The 17,868-nt window shown below is 46.4% G+C and overlaps 1 protein-coding gene across 8 annotated transcripts in view; it reads left to right on the top strand.

The window, feature by feature from the left end:
• Positions 1-221: 221 nt before the first annotated feature.
• Positions 222-17,868, top strand: part of PDLIM7 (PDZ and LIM domain 7) — a 53,581-nt gene continuing 35,934 nt past the window's right edge. For all 8 annotated transcript variants that reach the window (XM_072989928.2, XM_020790523.3, XM_072989927.2 and 5 more), the window contains exons 1-2: positions 222-355; positions 6,452-6,558. In XM_072989928.2, coding sequence (XP_072846029.2) covers positions 6,454-6,558 — 105 coding nt within the window. In that variant the 5' untranslated portion in view covers positions 222-355; positions 6,452-6,453. The remainder of the gene's footprint in view (positions 356-6,451; positions 6,559-17,868) is intronic.

The following is a 17,868-nucleotide window of genomic DNA, read 5'->3' as shown; positions in this document are numbered from 1 at the left end:
AAGGGGAACTTCACGCGGCGTCACTCCGGGCCTGAGCGACAGGGGGAGCTCTCGGGTCGAGCAGGCGCAAAGGACGCAGCGCCGGCGCCTCTCGCGGGAGGCGCGCTTGTTGAATGCGCGAAGGGCGGGGAATGGGAGGCGGCGGCGGCGGCGTGCGCTGAGCAGAGCAGAGCAGAGCAGAGCAGAGCAGAGTGGGCGGAGCCGAGGAACCCGGCCGGGGGGGGGGGGGGGGAGAGAGCGAGAGAGATATATAAGGCGCTCTCTTTGCCGGCGGCGCTGCGGCTGAGACGGGACACGGCGGCGAGGGGCCGGTAGCTCCGCCCTGTTCGGAGGAGGGGAGGAGGGTGTCCCGCAGGTAGGTCTCCTATTTTTGCCTGGGGCGAAGAGAGGTGGCCTTCCGCAGGGAAGCTTTGAGGCTGCTGGAGGCGGGGGGGGGCGCGGCGATTGGCCGAGAGACTTCCCCGCTCCGAACCCGGTGCTTTTAAGTGCAGTGGTCCCGGATTCAGACGCTTTTCGTATGCTTTCTCACCACTCTCGCCTTTCTCTCCCTCGAGGCGAAGGCGTTGTGCCCAGCAAAACGCCTAGACACTCCGTGCCTCCCTTGTGGGTGGTGGTGGTGGTGGTGCTATCCCTTCCCCTGCCTTGGCAGAATCGGAAGGGGGTGGTGGGACCGAGAGTGCCCAGGCATGGCTTGCACGCGATCCTGAGTCCCACCGTTTTGAGAGTCTGGGGTGTATGCCCCCCCCTGGGCTCTTGCGGAAAGTGAGTGGCATCTCGCTCGTGGCACCAGGATGTGGTTGGTGGTGCGCCTGGCTTCCTGCGATGGGGTCACAACAGGAGCGGTGGTACGTTTTGTGGGATGGAAATGATGATAGGCACGGCAACGTCACTCAAGAGCAGGGCTTCCGCTCCCCTTTAAGTCAGACAAGGGACTGAACTTGTGGACGGTGTTGTGTGGGGGAAAAGAAGGTGCTCCAGGGGTCTGTGATCTGTGCAGGCACCTCTCTCCCATGTACTGTACAGTATCTCCCAGGCAGTGTGCCTTTCTCTGCACCTATTCTTGCCCTTCATCTAAAACTGCTTTTGAGCCCTGGCAGTAACTTAATATTGCAACTTCTGAATTCCAGAGGGGCTACAAACAGCCGGACTCCTGTGTCTGGCTCCCTCCCACCCCTCTCGTTCTCAAAATGGCAAAACTTCCCCATTTGCCAACATTTGAATTAATAGGGTTGCTGGCAACCAAATATTGTGCTTTTGAGTGCGTGTGTGTGTGCCATTTTTGTTTTTAAAACTGGTTTCGGGAAGCCCAAGTGAGGTGGAGGTGGCCTTGCTTTTGAGACTTGTCCGGGTGTGACCAAGGCTTTTAAACCTGTAAGAAGAGGAGGACATAACAGACACATAGTTTCCATACCAGTAGGCAGTGCATCTTTGAATCAGAGCTTAGAAAAATAAATGGACTAAAACTCCTAGCACTTCTTAGCCCCTGACTGGGGGGGGGGGTCTTTGTGTTTGGGAGTTGTAGTCCCAGAAAGTAACATTTCCAGACTCTGCTGTTAATGCCAGAAACTGGGAGCAACCTACAGAGGTTTAGCTTTTGCACTTTGCTTGTGGGATTCAGGGGTATGTGACTAGGCACGAACAGAAACCGGGGCTTGGCTAGATGTCTGTTGGATTAATTCTGCAGGGCTCTTTCAGTTGTTGCACCTACAAGGCAGCTTTCTCCAATCTATTGTCAGCCTGATGGTTTAGACTACAGCTTCCTTCATGGATGGAGGTGGTTGGCAGCTGTAGTCCTGTGCATCCGATTATCAGCAGTTTGGGCAAAGCTGGGTTTGTTTGTTTTAAAGGAGTTTTCTATCAGTCTTCAGCCCTCTGGCCAAAATCCTGTTGTTTAGTGTAGTAAATTGGACTAGAATAAGCTAATTAAATCAGTGGGGGATTTGATGAGTTACCACCTCTGTCATTCCATTGATTCAAATGAGCCTATTCTAACCATGATATACTTCAGTGCAATAAGTTGCAGTTAAGAGTAGGTCCATCTGAATCAATGGAACTTAAGAAGGAAATGATTTACTAAGTCCCCATTAATTTGTGTGATTTACTATCTTTGGCAACAGGATTTTGGCCCCTGAATGTCTTCATATTTTGAACAAGGATCTCTAATAACAAAAGGTTCCAATGTACAGTACAGTACTTTTCCATGTTGATTATACTGTATAGATGCCCCTTCACTTCCTAATCAAAGACAAAGCAACCCGTGTTGCTTGTGTGAAGAGACACTCCAGGGGAAAAAAGGAGGCACCTTCCAAGACAATTCACTTTCCGTTTCTCTCAAGAGTGGACTGGGCTCATCTTTAATTTGTTCATCGTCTTCATTTAAAAAAAAAAAGAAAAATAAAGGTGATGTAAGAGGAGTTGCTTAAAAGGGGGAGAGGGATGAGTATGCAGAGTGCAACTCTTTCCTGCTGGGCTGGGTTATTTATTGCTCATCAACCTCTTTCCTTTCTTTGGGGACTGCCTCCTAAATCCACAAAGCAAAAAATAAACCTGGCTGTCTTCTGGAGATATCCAGGCATGGATGTACTGAAAAGGGAAGAAATGGAGCCTAGTCCTTCTCCAGTCTCAAATTATCTTATTCAGAGAGGGAAAGACAAGAGGTCTTTCAAAGATATTTGCCCCACTGTTGCTGATTTTTAACACGGCACTTCCTCCATGTGGAAGTGCAGGGAGAGCTATGACACAGGTGAAAAGCCTTCAACTTGGGGAAACTTTTTCCACTCTGGTACTTTCTACCTGTTTTGGATTCCAGTTCTCATCTCAGAGCTGTTATGCCAGCTAGAATTGATGGGTGTTATAGTGCAAAACCTCTGGAGGACACTATTTTGGGAAATGCTGAAATTAGTTCTGGATCCATTTAGATCTGAGGGGTTATTGTGCCACTTTTGTTCATTTTTTAAAAGTTGCCCTTTTGAGAATGAGTGTTCCTCTGTGTTGCATTCTGCAAAAGAGTACTTAGTGAAAAATGAGAACTCAGGGGGCTTTAATTTAGGTGCTGATAAGGTGTGGAATTATGTATGGCTTCTTAAACCTCTGATGGGCCTTAGGTTTGATTAAGTCATTTTATTCATTACAGTTTAGTGTTAATTGGTAATTCTTTCACTGTGGGTCTAGTTCAGCTGCCCTCCTTTTCTCTCTAATTTCTTCTACTTTCAAGTGTTTTTTCTGTTAATGTACCTAAGGTGGCAGAATGTTTGTCTACAACATTGTTATGTGAATAACTGCTGTATTGGATGAAATCCTGTTGATTAGTGTAGTAAGTTGTACTAGGATAGGCCCATTGAATCGGGGAAGATTTGGTGAACCTTAGGTTACATTGATTCAAATGAGCCTACTGTAGTTATGACTTACTAACCTAAAGTAACTTGTGACTTTAAAAGTATGCCAGTTTGAATTAATGAATATTTTAGAGGAGCTGACTCACCAAATTCTCACTGATTCAATGAGCCTAGTCTAACTTACTACACAAACGCAGCAGGATTTCAGCCACTAACATTCAATTCATGTAAGATTAGAAATAATTTTTATAGCGTACGTTGCCAGTTTCCTCCAGTTTAACGTGAAGGAACTGCAATTCCATCCTTCTGTTCACCAGGCACTTCAAGGAAGTGCTGTTGCGTGCCTGTTGACCTGTTCCCCAGCAACGTAGATTGACTCCTTGTCTTCTAATTCTGAAGGGTAAATGTGAGCGGGGACTGACAAAGTAGACGCCTGCCCCTATGAGCATTAGAGAAAGCCCTTTTCTGCTCACCACAGGTCTTCTGTACTGTATTGTGTTTTTTCTTTGTTTCTTCTTCTCAAGGCCTTCATGTTTTTGTCCCCCCCCCCAAAAAAAAAAATCAAATTGCTGCCCACCAAATTAGCTGGCATAGCAGTGCCCATTTCTGAAGAGGCCAGAGAAGGTGCTTTTTTTGTTTTGTTTTTAAACCAGGCTTTGATTCTTTTAGCTGCACAGGTGCTCTAAAGCATAACCCTACAATGGAATTCTTACACTGTGCCCGAATCACTAGTGTCTGTCCTGGTACTGTTTGGCAGAGAGTGCCACGTTTTGGAGATGCTACAGCTGGGCAAAATGACTCCTGAGCCAGTTCCCCCCCCTCCCCTGTGGGAGTGGAGGCTCATGGCACTCCTCCTGCAGCGGGTGGCAGAGGCCCCATCCGTCCAGACATGTTTTGCCGACTCAGCCTCAGGAGGAGGCGGGAGAAATCAAAGCTTCTTCTGCAGCAGAGCACATTCCTCTGCCATTCCCATGGAGAAGGAGGTATTCAACTGCTGCTGAAAAATCCTGCAAGCTGAAGCACCCGAACCTGCCAGTGAGAGATGGATGGTACAGGCTGGTACACTTTCTCAGAGGGTTTTTTTCCTGGTGGTGTGGGGATGCTACACATCCTTTGCCAGATTCTCTGGTACAATGAGTGAAGGCCTTGCTGGTTCAGAAAAATTACCTGTTTGCAAGAAAACTCATAGAATCCCCAGCTACCATGGTTTAAAAAAAAAAGACATCAACTTTTTTCTCCATCTGCAGCTTTTTCATCTTTCCTAGATGGGGACAATTTTCCTGCTGCCCAGTCCCAAAGAATGCAATGTTTCTGCTGTTTTTATGTGCTTTCTCTTTTCCTTTCTGATTTGTCCATGATAGACTCGGCCAGGAAGTGGCTGATGTTTGCATCCATCATTTGTATCTCCCAATCTTGATGAGCAACTAGTGGAATATGACGGTGTCATCTTGCATGCCTTATATAGACAACAAACTGACTGGGGAAAATTGGGGGAGGGCAAAGGGAATAATTTTTGTCCTAAAGCAATTTTGCCTGCTTGCTCTTTAATGGGATTATTTCAGCTGGCACCCCCCAAAAAGCTGCTAGGCATAACAGAAGTCATATATTCTCAAAATAATAGGAAGGAGCAGACCCTAGGTTTTGCTCCTGTTGTCTTGATGAGCCAGTAGCAGCTGCCTAAAGCACAGGTCAGAAGAATAGAGCATTCTCCTATTTTCCCCATCCCAACCCTAGGATCCCCCATCCCCTCCTGTTGATATCCTTAATGTAGTAAGGCCTACACCAGCTATGGAACTGCAGTCAGTTGGGTGACCTTATGGTCACTATGTAAGTGGCTTTTACAGGGTGTGAGGAGTCTGTCTTTTCCAGTTAAAAATAAACGTGTGTCCTTCCTACCTCTGTTCTTTGTTTCGGAAGTGGGTGAGTTCAAATTGAGGTGGCATTGAAAAAACAGTCATTTTGACTCAGCACAGATTCAGACCTTAGTTGTGTGAACAGGGTTGTCCTCTGTGTCTGCCTGTACCTGTTTTGGTGCAGAAGAACACAACAAATCAGTTTTTCAGTGACCCTGTATGCTGTGTTAGATAATCTGATGAAGGTTTAAAATAAGCCCATCTAAAGGTTCTAGGAATTTGACCAGAATATGCCTTTGATCTGTTTCTCCAGGCAGGAATGACCTTGGCTTGATTGATCTGGCTGGAACCACGGAAATAGGGTTGGGTTGGCTATCCCAGAGGCAAGTTGTTTGAAGGGTGAAGCCACCTTTTAAAAAAGTATATTTTGTGGGTGTGGGTTGGGGGAATCGAAAAACAGGTTTTCCCATCCCACTTCCAGACCTTCATGTCTGTACTTATCAAGATTTTTTATGTACTTTTGGGTTTGTTTATTTATTTATTTATTTAATTAATTAATTAATTAATTTATACCCCACCTATCTGGCCCACCGGACCACTCTAGGCGGCTTCCAAATATAAAATCAAATAATAAAACATAAACAAATACATAATAATCAAACAAGAACAGCAGTAAAAATAAAAAGGGAAAAAAAGTAAGAAAAAATCAAGAGTTGGCTGGAGGGAAGGCCTGAATAAACAGCTATGTTTTTAATTGGGTTTTAAAGGTGCCCAGCGTGGGGGCCGCGCGAATCGCCAGAGGGAGATTGTTCCAGAGGCAAGGAGCCACCGCCGAGAAGGCCCGGTTTCGTGTCTTCTCCTTCCGGGCCTCTCTCGGCGTTAGGCTCCTCAGCCTCACCTCCTGACTCGCGCGGGTGATCCGGGTAGACCTTGGTGGGAGGAGGCGTTCCGCCAAATATTTACTGGATGTCCCCTTATATAGTCGGTCCTCTAGCAGGACAGTCACTGGGAGGTTTGCTTTAACAAAAAGGGAAGGAACACTTTGAAAACCATCTCTACAGGACAATCCGGGAAAGGTCACAGAGGGAAGAAATTGAAGGGCCATTCTTGGTCTCTGAATTGCACATGCTGAACACCGCTGGAGAAGGAGCTTACACCTCCCATGTGGCTCCAGAGTCTCGCCTGTGCGCAAGGCACCCTCTCTTTGCACTGCTATCCTGAATGGATCAGTTAAAGTTTTCTTCTTTTTCTCCTCCTTCCTAGCAATGAGTGACATGGAATCGTACAAGGTGGTGCTGGACGGGCCAGCCCCATGGGGTTTCAGGCTACAGGGGGGCAAGGACTTCAACATGCCACTCTCCATCTCCAGGGTAAGTAGCACCACCGGATGCTCCCTCACAAGGAAACCTCCTCTTTCTCATCTTTGCCTCCGCCCTCTCCTTGCTTCAGTTCTGAAGGAAGTTGAGCAGTCATGTTTCCTCTTTGGTGTCACCACTTCGCTTACAGGTGTCTCCTACATTGGAACGGACTGCTTGCCTGTGCCTAAGGATGGGCTAGTGTCTTTTCATTAGGGACAGGAAAGGCTGGAAGGGGTGACACATCACCCTTGCCCTCATGATGTCACGAGAGGGCCCTCGACATTCAGGCTGTTACTTGATAACCAGGTTCCGCGAGGCTCCCAGTCTCTATTTTTGGATCTGTGGAAACGGCTGTTGCCTGTGGCTGGGTGGAGATAATTCTCCACAGGAAAGAGTTGTGGTGATGTGAATACATGTTCCTCTTGTTCCAAAATGGAATCCCAAGACGTATAACTTAGTAGTGGTTCATGCCAGCTTTAGGAGGGCAGCAGCCATGAGATTTTGATTTGTTGGTGGCTGGTTCTGTTGGTATCTCTTCAATTCTCTTTCTGTCCAGATGATGCCCTCTTTAAAGTCATGTTTTGCATGTTCATGAATTTACTGTTCCTGGAAAGAAGTAGGTAGGATACAAAGTAAAATATGCAACTTCTTTTCTGAGTACAGTAATGTCTTTGGACCTCCACAGTCTCCAAGCTATAATCTATACTGTACTGAGACCCACCAATCTTCCTGCTAAATCTGATCACTTGGGGCTTCTATTCCTCTCCCTTTTCATCGTCTTCATGTTTTTTATCAGACAGTCTAGATCTCTACTGGAGAGTTACTGTGTTGGCCAAGAGACTGCACAGCAGGCCTGCAGAACTTTTGGCCCTCCAGATGTTCTAGGCGTTCCCTCCCAGAAGCCTGACTCAACATGATTAAGGATTGTGGGAGTTGCATCTGAAGGCTCAAATACCCTACTTCTATCCTAGAAAGAAGTTGTAGAGCAGACATAGGGAACATGTGGTTCTCCAGATATTCAGCTACAACTCCCCCCATCCCTTACCACTGGCTATAATCATTAGGATTGTGGGAATTGGGGTCCCCAGCAATGGTGGGATGGCCACAGAGTGCCTGTTTCTGAGATAAAGGCCCCTTTCCTCATCTTATAAAGGAGCCTTAAATTCACCATGAACTATGTTCTGCAAAAGGAGAATTGCTGCTGGTTCAAATCCCAGCTCTGCTATAAACTTATGGAGAAACAATCTGGCTACTGAATGATAGGCTCAACTTCCAAATTGTAATATTGTGACTGCCTCCTAAGGTGATCCTGAGGATGTGGCTGGAGGGCTTCTATTGCAGAAGAAAAGTGTTATGTAAATACTGTACTAAGTATTCTGCTTGATGGTTATAACTTGCAGCTTTCTGCTCTCTAGTATTTGCAAGATATGTTCTTGATGCTTCCCATTCCTCTTTGTTGTCCCCTAGGCTTCCCATCTGGGTCTGGAAGAACCCTTATCACAGGCTGACTCCCTAGGAGAGTCATTCCTGACCTGAAAGTGCCTCCCTCTAGGTTGGTTTCTTAGGGGCTCTTGTGAAAGCTGTCAGTGGATGGCTTGCAGGCAACTCCTCCTCTGCTTAGAATTGCCTTATAAGCCTTGGAATGCTGAGCGCCGCCGCCGGTGCTGACGCCTGCTTGGCAAGGCAGCCTGTTTCTCCATAAACTAGAAGCCCCAAGGGCTGGAGAAAGGCACCATAACCCCCCCCCCCCCGCGACACACTGCGGAGCCAAACCTCTCCTCCTCCCCATGCAAACTCTGCCCTAGAACTCGCCATGTGTCTTTTTGTGCCACCAGCCACAGTCTTGTTATTTCCCATCTGCTGGGTACGTTGTTATGAGGAGAGGTTCTCTTTGTGCTTTCTGCTCCTCCATTCCTGTTCTCCAAGCCCATCTCTGGGGACACAACTCTGCTTTCCTGCTTGGAGGGTTTTATGCTCTGCTATTCTCCTCCTCCCCCCCCCCTTTCTTTCAAATGTTTCTCTTGGCTCCCAGCCAGTCCTGAACAAAGACCCTGCCTAGACAGGGGAGAGCCTCTCGGTGGAGAGAGAGAGAGACCCCAGCTAGAGCCTCCCACAAAAATACCAGACTAGAATAGCAGATCTCTTCCTCCCCCCCCCCTTGCACTAGCATGCCACAGCCCATCCTTCTTATAAGCTATAGGAGAGCTCCCTTTGTGGTTGGTCCTCTGGAAAGCTTTCCTCCTTGTGCCGTTCTGTCCGAGTAGGTGGCCGGTTGTTTTTACCAGTGGGCATTACGGCAAAGGGTGGCCGGTGCATTTGGCATAGGCCAGAGTTCTGCTTCCAAGGCAATTGCAGGTGGTGATACCCTGCCTGTATGCCTGCGGTTTGGCTCTGGCCTCTGTGGTAAGTCTGTCAGCATCCCTGACACCTCCATAGAGGCTGTTGTGCAATGCAGTCTCTGCTTCTAAATTGAGTGAGAACCTGGCTGCTATGGTGCTGCAGCTCACTCTGTACCTCCATCACTGTCACATGTGGCCCCCCTTCTGGGTTCTGTCCTGCACTGCCCCAAAACAAAGCTTTACATGTTTGCCATGTGCAGGTACTTTCCTCTTTCCTTGGTAAGAGATGTGGAATTTAGTTCTCTCAGCAATAAAGGTTGGGAAAGTATGCCGTATGCCAGAAGAAAGTGGACATGGTGGGAGAAAGGGGCTAGAGAGTATGAAGCAGCAAGCATTTAAAGTAGCAAGTTCTTTCTTCTGTTCAACAAAATGAAAAAGCTGATAGAACCTAAGAAGGGGCGGGGAGGAAACTAATAGAAGATCCATGGTAAGGAGGGGAAAAGTGGGAGGGGGCAGTTGAGAGATGTGATTGTCGGAGTGGAGCAATGGGAAGGTAGGATGGCAGTGTGACATTTCCATCCAGCTGTCTTATGCATAAGCTTCTGACTCTTTCTTTAATCAGACAGAGGACCTTACATGGAATAAACAAAATAGATAAAACAAAGTGCAAAAAAATTCCTCCATTCTGTTTGGACTGAATATTAGGAGCAGGCCATTGGAAAGAGTGAACATGCTGTTAGCTGTGGGTGAAGAGGTGTCTTTACAAGGCTCCTGACAGGACTGGATTGTAGTAGTCTCTAAATCAGGGCTGGAGACAACCCGTGTCCTTCCAGATGTTGTTGAATTCGACTAGCATTCTTGGTCATGTTGGAAGAGACTATTATCAGCTGGAATCTGGCATCATCTGGAGAGGCATAGGTTCCCACCTCAAGGTAGATAAGGTGTTTGGGTAACTCTAGGGGATAGTTGCTTTTGTCATCTGAATAAAAAGCAAAATAAAAGCCTTTCTAGGTTGGGGATTGCAAATGTGTCATCCGACAGATCAACCAATGATCCCTTACAGTTGGCAAGGGCTGATAGGGCTTGCAGTCCAAAATCATGTACAGGGCCACACAATCACCTCCACTCCTCTAGGGATATTGAATTAGGGGATTGTTGCACAGCTGTTTTACAGTAGTCTTGTACAAAACAAGTTGCTAGCCAGGATTCACTCCAGATAATCAGGATATGTACAGTAATAGGATATGTTATATGGGGAATACTCAAGGTCACACTTCTCCAACCTGGGACCTTCCAGGTGTGTTGAACTGCAACTCCCATAATCCCATTTTGGGGTTGTAATATATTGGGAGAGTATCGGGTTGAGAAGGACTGATCTTGAGCCTCTCTTTGGGTTAGAATAAAGGAATAAGCAGTGTGAGACAGGAATAGAAGGTTTAACACTTGTCTGATCTCCTCTCTGCATGGTGGTTACTAAGTAAATCTTGGACTAGCTGTAAGAGGAGGAAAAAAATACCGGCTCTTTAACTCATTGCCTCAGAATTAACAGTCCGTGGGGTGTGTGCCTGCTGTGCACTGCTGGGTTTCTTTTTGGCTCATTGTGAACTTGTGACTTCTGTGCAGCTAACGCATCCAAGGAGAACGATGCTGTGTGAGTCACATACTGGCAAGTAGGCAGGACATGTGGGGTAGCTGTGATGCAACCGGGAAATTGATGTATTAGGGTGGTCCTGTAACTTGTATACCACCTAAAAACCTCATGATTGCCTTTGGTGGTGTTTTAAAGCTTTGTCTCCTGCCTGGAATGGACAAACTATATGAGTGAGAGTTGAGCAATTTTATTTTATTGCACAAGTTCCCAGCAATATCCCATGATATTTTTTTTCTGACTCCGGTACCCAGTGTCTGTGTTCTTACAGCTGGAATGTACTGTTGAAGGGTCCTCTGAGGAGTCCTCCACAGGAAGAATCTGAGGAGCAAAACTTGTATCGGGCACCGGTCAGGGGCCTGCCCTTGAAGGAGGAGGATGCTACAGAGTGTGACGGAAAAGAGCAGGTGGGGCTGATTTATGCCTCGCTTCGTCAGCTGTCCTAAGATGGAGTTCTGGAAACCAAAGAGAGTTGCTGAGGTCAGGGGAAGAACAAGATAAAAATACACTCCTTGCCATTCAGACAGGGATGAAGCAAGATGGTTATTGTCCAAAGCCTCTGGCTATGTCAAAGGGGTCCACCACCGCACACACACCCCAGCCACCATATGCTGCAGCCTGGCTTTACTTGGGACAGTTGTGTCAAGGTCCCTAGTCATCCAGGGAATGGATATGAGCTTGCTGAACGTGGGATTAACAAAGCTTTTTGTAAAGTCCTGATTTGCTGAAATGGATTCTAAATCTCAGGTTTAGTGTTAAATTCCCATGCAACTGTTAAGAACAAAAGATGCAAGATTCCAGAATTATCTGTAAAACATTTGTACTCAGACAAGAGAATGTGGCATTTTGTAGTGCAGTCTTCTGATCAGTTTATGTCTTGGAAACTTTATTAAAAAAGTAGAATTTAGCAATTTTAAAAAGCCAGGGTGAGTAGCAAAGAAATGAAGTTGTTTTTGACTACTGCAAACAAGTTCTGTCACTGTGCCATTTTTGGAATGTCCCTCAATTCTGTTTCTACATTTTCAGACTTATTTTTACAGTCTTAAGGATTACAGGGCTCCCCCCCCATCCGATCCCTCCATGTTTTGTACTATATCTCCCATCATCCCTGTTGTATTGGTTTGGACTGATAAATACAATACTGAATATCTGAACAGTACCAGCTTGGAGAAGGCTGGTCTAGACACTTGGGTGCATATGTGTACTCATGCATGCGCACAGACACATGCATGCCTGTGAAAGAAAGAGAAAAGCACTGGCATTCTTGGGTTGTTGGCTGCATTCATGTGCAAAATAGCCATATCTGTATTTCTGAGGTATGACTTCAGAACACAAAGAAGGGCCGGCAGTGTGATTTAACAGTTGGGGTGTTGGACTGGAATTTGGGAGATACGGGTTCTAGTCTCCTCCTGGCCTTCAAACCAGTCACATGTTATCAGCCTGATGCATTTCATACAGTTACAGTGGACCCTCGACTTACAGACGGCTCGACTTACAGACTTTTTGAGTTACAGACTTCTCTGGCCGCAAAATTTAGGTTCGACTTGCAGCCGGAGAATCGACCTACAGACTAGAAAAAAAACCAAAATGGAAAAAATTGAACAAAAACGGCCGGTTACAGCATTAATCGGTTTTCAATGCATTGTAGGTCAATGGAGACTCGACCTACAGACTTTTCAACCTGCAGCCACTGTTCCAATACGGATTAATTCCGTAAGTAGAGGGTCCACTGTACTGTAGTGGTTATGAGGATAATCCAGAGAGGAGACAACACTGCTTATCTAGAGCTTAATGGAGGGCAGGAGGTGTACCTTTAATACTATTAGGGTGAACTAAGAGTGGATATGCTGGATTTTTTAAAAGGTGAGGGTGGGTGGGAGGGTTGGTTTTTTAATCATCCACTCTCTCTATTTGGGAGGCAGTAACCCAGCTGCAGCTTTTTGTTGGGTCTCCAGTTTCCTTACAGCAAGGGGGGGTGTATGTGCCTGCGTGCACACGCATGCAGAAGTTGTCTCAGGTTTCTGTTCCATGTCTAAAGCTGAGCGGCTGTGAGCAGGTGTGGAGCTCTCCACCGTGAAGGTCACCAAAGTTTTGGAAGGTCAGGAAAGGAATAACATGAAATGCAGAGGCCTACGGAAAGGAAAGGCCAGAGGGGGGTGGAGAGTGGGAGGAAGGAAGCTGCTCCCCTCCTTTGCTGAAAGCCAAGCCCCATTTGATGTCATTGCCTACAGGACTGAAACTCCACCGCAGGCAGGAAGTGGGGCAGCAACTGCTGCCAAAGAAAAGGCTGAGCCCTCCTTCTCCCCCCCCCCTTTTCTTCTTTTAATTAGTGGTAGTGGTAGCGATCACGGGGGCCTGAAGAAAGTGGCAAGGCTGGGAATAGACTGGCCGTGCTCTGGGAGAGGGAACTGGAGCCCTGAACTTCCTGCCCAGCCTGGGAAAAAGCCCCCCCCCCCCCGAAAGGGGATGGCAGTTTTCAAACCAGTCTGATGCATAATCAGAAGAAGGGAAGGAAATGGGGAGGAGGGAGGGAGCTTTGCTAGGCTTGAAAATGGCAGCCCTGTGCATTCCTGCGTGAGGCTTGCTGCCTAGCCAGTTGGGTTTGCTGTTTCTGAATCTTCTTGGTTTTTATTTGCTTGTTGTGTATTTCGGCTTTTCTTTAAAAATTGGGGCTAAAGGCAGGACACGAGATTAGCAAATTTGGTTCTGGTAAACGCATCAGATATAACAGTATTAAAATACTGTTGAACAAATTAATGGTTTAAAACATAGCTGAATTAAAGATGACTTTAGAATGCATCAGTGATAAAAGTAGAGAGCATGCACCTATTAACTGACCTCCTTTCCCTGCCAATGGGATGCTTGAGAGAAGGCAGTTGTCTCCATTTCCTGAATCTCTTGATCTGTTCCAGGTCAAAGGTTGTTTCCTCTGCCCTTAGCCAGTTTCATGTTGAATGGGGTGGTGGTAGGTGGTCCCCTGTTCATCCTGAGCATCGCTGTGCTTGTTCTGATTGGTAGACTCTCTACTCTCTTATAACAGTGAAATATGTGCCTCAGTGGCTCAGAAAGAGGGATAGGCTCTCTTACCCTGTTGGTTGGCCACCTTGTTGGTGCCCAGTTGGCAGGGCCCATCCAGATTGCCTGCTGGTGGTGACCTGAGCGAGTTGGCAAGGCTAGAGTTGCTGTCAGTCATGTCCAGCACTTACTGTTCCCATCTGAAGAATAAGAGAAATTTCTGGCCTAACTGCTCCGTCCTACACAGATCCTTTCCTCATTTGCCTGTGTGATTTTTAAAAAAAACTAAAAACAGTTGCATGGAGTAATAATAGTCCTAGGAAGATAACCCATGGGCTGCAGTGTGGTCCTGGATCACTGCCCCTTTTATTAGGGAAGTGAGTGGAAGGATACTGTTCTCTGAGTCTTTTCCCTTTCCTAGTAGTTCATGTGAGCTGATGGTACATCTGTGTCCTCTGGGGGAAATGATTAGCTATTGCTGCTATAAGACAGGGAGGAACTTCCTCACAAGTCTTCTTGTAGTTCCACTCACTGAAGGTGGCTGTTCATTGTTATTTTTCCAGCCCTGCTAGAGCATTCTGTCCTCCAGCATTTCCCACAGGTCTCTTGTGATGTGTTGTCATGGTGCTGAAGTCTGATGCACGCAAAGCCTGGATTTTCCATCCAGAGTCAAGAAAACAAGAGCAGGCAGCTGAGCTCTGCATTGGGATTTGCCAGCCCTTGGAACTGGCCTGAGGTTTGACAGCAAGTGCTCGGTCCTTTTATGTTCATGTAGAGCCGGGCTTGGAAGGAGTACCTGGGCCTCCTCCAAGTGCCAGGAGATGATGTATCCCAAAAGTCCAGGGATGGTTACAAGCTGTTCTGTTATTCCTGCACTCTTACTCCAGATGCAGAACCTTTCTAGCCTTCCAGATATCTAAGAAGATGGATCAGCAGAAACAAGGAGGAGAATGAGAGAAGGTGTTTCTAGTGGTGCCTGAGATTTCCAGTGGGGTGGATAAGTATCTAAGTCCTTGTAATGCAACAGCTCAGCCCCAAACCTTATTTGTTGCTTATTTGACTTCACATTCCATATTTTTATGGTTAAGATGAAGATGATTATCGACAGCATATTCATAGCTGTTGCTAGGAAATGTGGCAGCAAAACTGTCAGGAATGATGAACCTCTGACTTTTGGGCCGCGTCTTTGGCAGCTTGGCGTTTCCCCCACTGCAAGTTGGTTTTGAGAGATCGTGCTGCTTTCGTAAGTGGTCAGTTTCTTGGCTTATTTCAGAACAGCCTCCGCTAATCCCACTCCGTCCATATGTGTTTGACAACAACTCTTGTCATTCTGAGTCTTAATGCTAGAAATGGGCTGCTGGGGTGGGTAGGGAATGAGCAGTAGTTCTTGGGCCTCTGGATGGTTTGGTCTGCGATTCTCATAAAGTCCACTCTCTATGTCAAATGATGGATGTTGTAATTCAAAACATCTGGAACACCTGAATTACCCCCACTGTTTTATACTGCTTGAGGCTGAAGAAGAGGTTGCAGTGATGGTGGCAGGAAGAGGAGAGGAAGTGAAGAGCACAATGGTCTTGGATTTGTTTTAGTCCCTCTGGCAGTGGCCAGCTTTGTGCCAAGAAGGAAAAGGTGCAGGTGGCATGAAAAGGAGCATGTGAGCCATGCTGTGTTTTGTCTGGCTCCTCCTTCCCATTGGGAAGCTTCTGAGGAGCCATCATAGGCGGAGAAGCTTCTAGGAGAATCTCCCTTTCCCTGGTGGCAGCAGAAAGGCATGGGTATGTTTTGAGACAGCCTTTCTTTTTTCTTTCTTTCTTTCTTTCTTTTCTTTTCTTTTCTTTTCTTTTCTTTTCTTCTCTTTTTTTTATTTTTTTATATTTATATATATATATATATATATTTTGCTTCTCCTTGACTTGGAATGTCCTGCCAGTTCATGGGCCTGATGTGCCACCTACACTGAGGCCATTCTGTGTTTTTTTTTTTAAAGAGTTGCACTCAAAAGTCAGCTTCTCCTAGTTTGATGTAAGTGGTTGTTTTGCTGTTGGCCCCAAAGAAGCCACTTGATCGTCCTTCTTCTAATTACCTTGACTCTGCACTGTCCCTGGATTCCCAGGGGGCAGCAGTGAAGAGGAGGAGGGCCTTTGCCCAACTCCGCTTAGCGTCCCAACTCTGACCTTTCCTGTGCTGGCCTGACTTAGCAACTGTCGTCCGGGCCTTGGTTACATCGCATCTGAACTACCGAAAAGTGCTCTGTGATGAAGGTCCAGGATCTTCAGCTGGTGCGACATGCAGCATCTAGGTTGCTAACTGGTCCACAGTATTGTGATCACATGACCTGGATGTTGAAAGGCCTACACCGCTGGCCAGTTACTTTCTGGCCCCAACTGAAGGTGTGGGTTTCACACCTTTGAAGCCCTAAACCACTGGTTCTTAACCTTGGGTTACTCAGGAGTTTTGGACTGCAACTCCCAGAAGCCTTCACTACCAACTGTGCTGGCTGGGGTTTCTGGGAGTTGCAGTTCAAAAACATCCAAGTAACAAAGGTTAAGAACCAGTGCCCTAAACTATAACCTTTGAAGCCTGTCATAACTTGTCTGGTTGATAAGTTTCAGGAGAGGCTCCCTGAAAAAATAATATAATCTGTCTTCAAATTAGAACTGATTAATGGTGACCTTGATGGGGCTTTCGGAGTAAATGAAGTATTTAACAGTGGTTTTACCAGTTTAGCCCCACCAACGTTTCATGACCGAGCAGGGATCCAAACCCGAATCCTCCGTGTCCTAATCCATCACTCCATCAGCTACACAACATTGGGTGACTGATGTTAAGAGGGGGATAAAGAAGCTGCATATTTTTCAGTCTGACGAAGGATGTTTATGTTGCCCCTGCAGTGTTCTTTAAATGTGGTGTTTGTTGATTTTCTTGGTTTTCGTGTATCTCCTTGATCTTAATGGCTTTATGATGAGGTTGACTTTCTTGAGTTTGTAGCTAAACTTACTGTAGTTTTATCTTTTTTTATTATTTTAAGATGTTTGAAAGCTTCTTTAAGTACTGTTTTTTTAGTAGAAAGGCAGGGTAAATGAATAACTGCATGCCTACCTAACTTGGCTTTGCTGTACCCAACATCTCTGCCTTTGCCACTTGTGGTGGGAGTTCAGTTTTTCAGACCCATCTTGTTCTGAACAGAGTCCAGTACTGGTGGAAAGGCTGCAATAAGACTCTGCTTTGCCTTTTTCTTTGCTCGTGCAGCAGGAAAACTCTGGGTTAATGCCTCACTGCCCCCAGGGTGGGTATTGCATTGCTGCTGATGAGCTAATGTCTCTGTCTGCTGACAGAGGGAGATGAATGAGATGGCTGGAAGAGGTGAGCCGGCGGAGAGGTGAGCTGGCTGCTGCCCCCATCCCCTCTCTAAGCCGACATAAAAACTTCAGGAATTCCTGTGGCTTTGTACCGCCGAGAGGTAGGAGTGTGACACATGGATTGCGTTATGGGAAAGGCATTGATTTAGTCCAGGCTCCCTGTCTCAGAGCCCTGCTATCTAGGGAAGTCTGGTGAAATTCTAGAGGATGTTCAGATAGTCAAAACTCTCGGAACCTCCCAAACATGCTGAATGGGGGAGCCTGGGAACTGTAATTAAAAAAACAACGACCTCCCTTTTGGATCTGCTCAATCTTTCTCCCTTCTACACTATTTTATTTATTTATTTTAATTTAATTTTAGGTGAATGGGCAGGAAGGGACACTGGCTCAGTGGGGCTCACAGAACTGCTCGTTTCTCTCCTGCGGAGTTGTACTCATGGGTGTTTTTGTGAGAGGTACCTGCTGTCTTTCAGGATGCAGTATGTTGCTGATATAAATGGTGGGAAGAGAGGGCGGGTACATGTGGCCCTTCATCTTCCCGTCGTGTATCTGTATTGGCTTATGGGAAGTCAAAAAGCTGTTTTGTACAACTGGAGGAAGGTTGTCCCAGTGCCAATGCTACACTGTGTGGCTCCTGCAGGTGATGGGGAGAGTAGGGGCGTCTGGGCAGTTCTATCATAGAGGGAAGCTTCCCCTCAAGTTCAGCAGAACCTGTTGACAAGTAAGTGTGCCTGCAGATTGCATCTTTGGAGGCTGATACATCTACCTTTACTATGGGAGGGTTCAGACATCTGTTCACTTTTTCCCTAATTTCTTATTAGTTTTCAATCCTGGTGACCAATAATTTCAATTTTGTAATAGTGCTGGATATCTTTCAGCAGCAGCTTCAGAAGTGCACATAGATTTTGATTTGGAAAATGCAATAAAATATAGCTAAACAAATACATTGCCATTTGACAAA

Source organism: Pogona vitticeps, chromosome 2, assembly GCF_051106095.1.
Source record: "Pogona vitticeps strain Pit_001003342236 chromosome 2, PviZW2.1, whole genome shotgun sequence".
NCBI lineage: Eukaryota > Metazoa > Chordata > Lepidosauria > Squamata > Agamidae > Pogona > Pogona vitticeps.
Note: the sequence above shows the minus strand (reverse complement) of the source record. Positions and strands in the feature narration are given on the sequence as shown.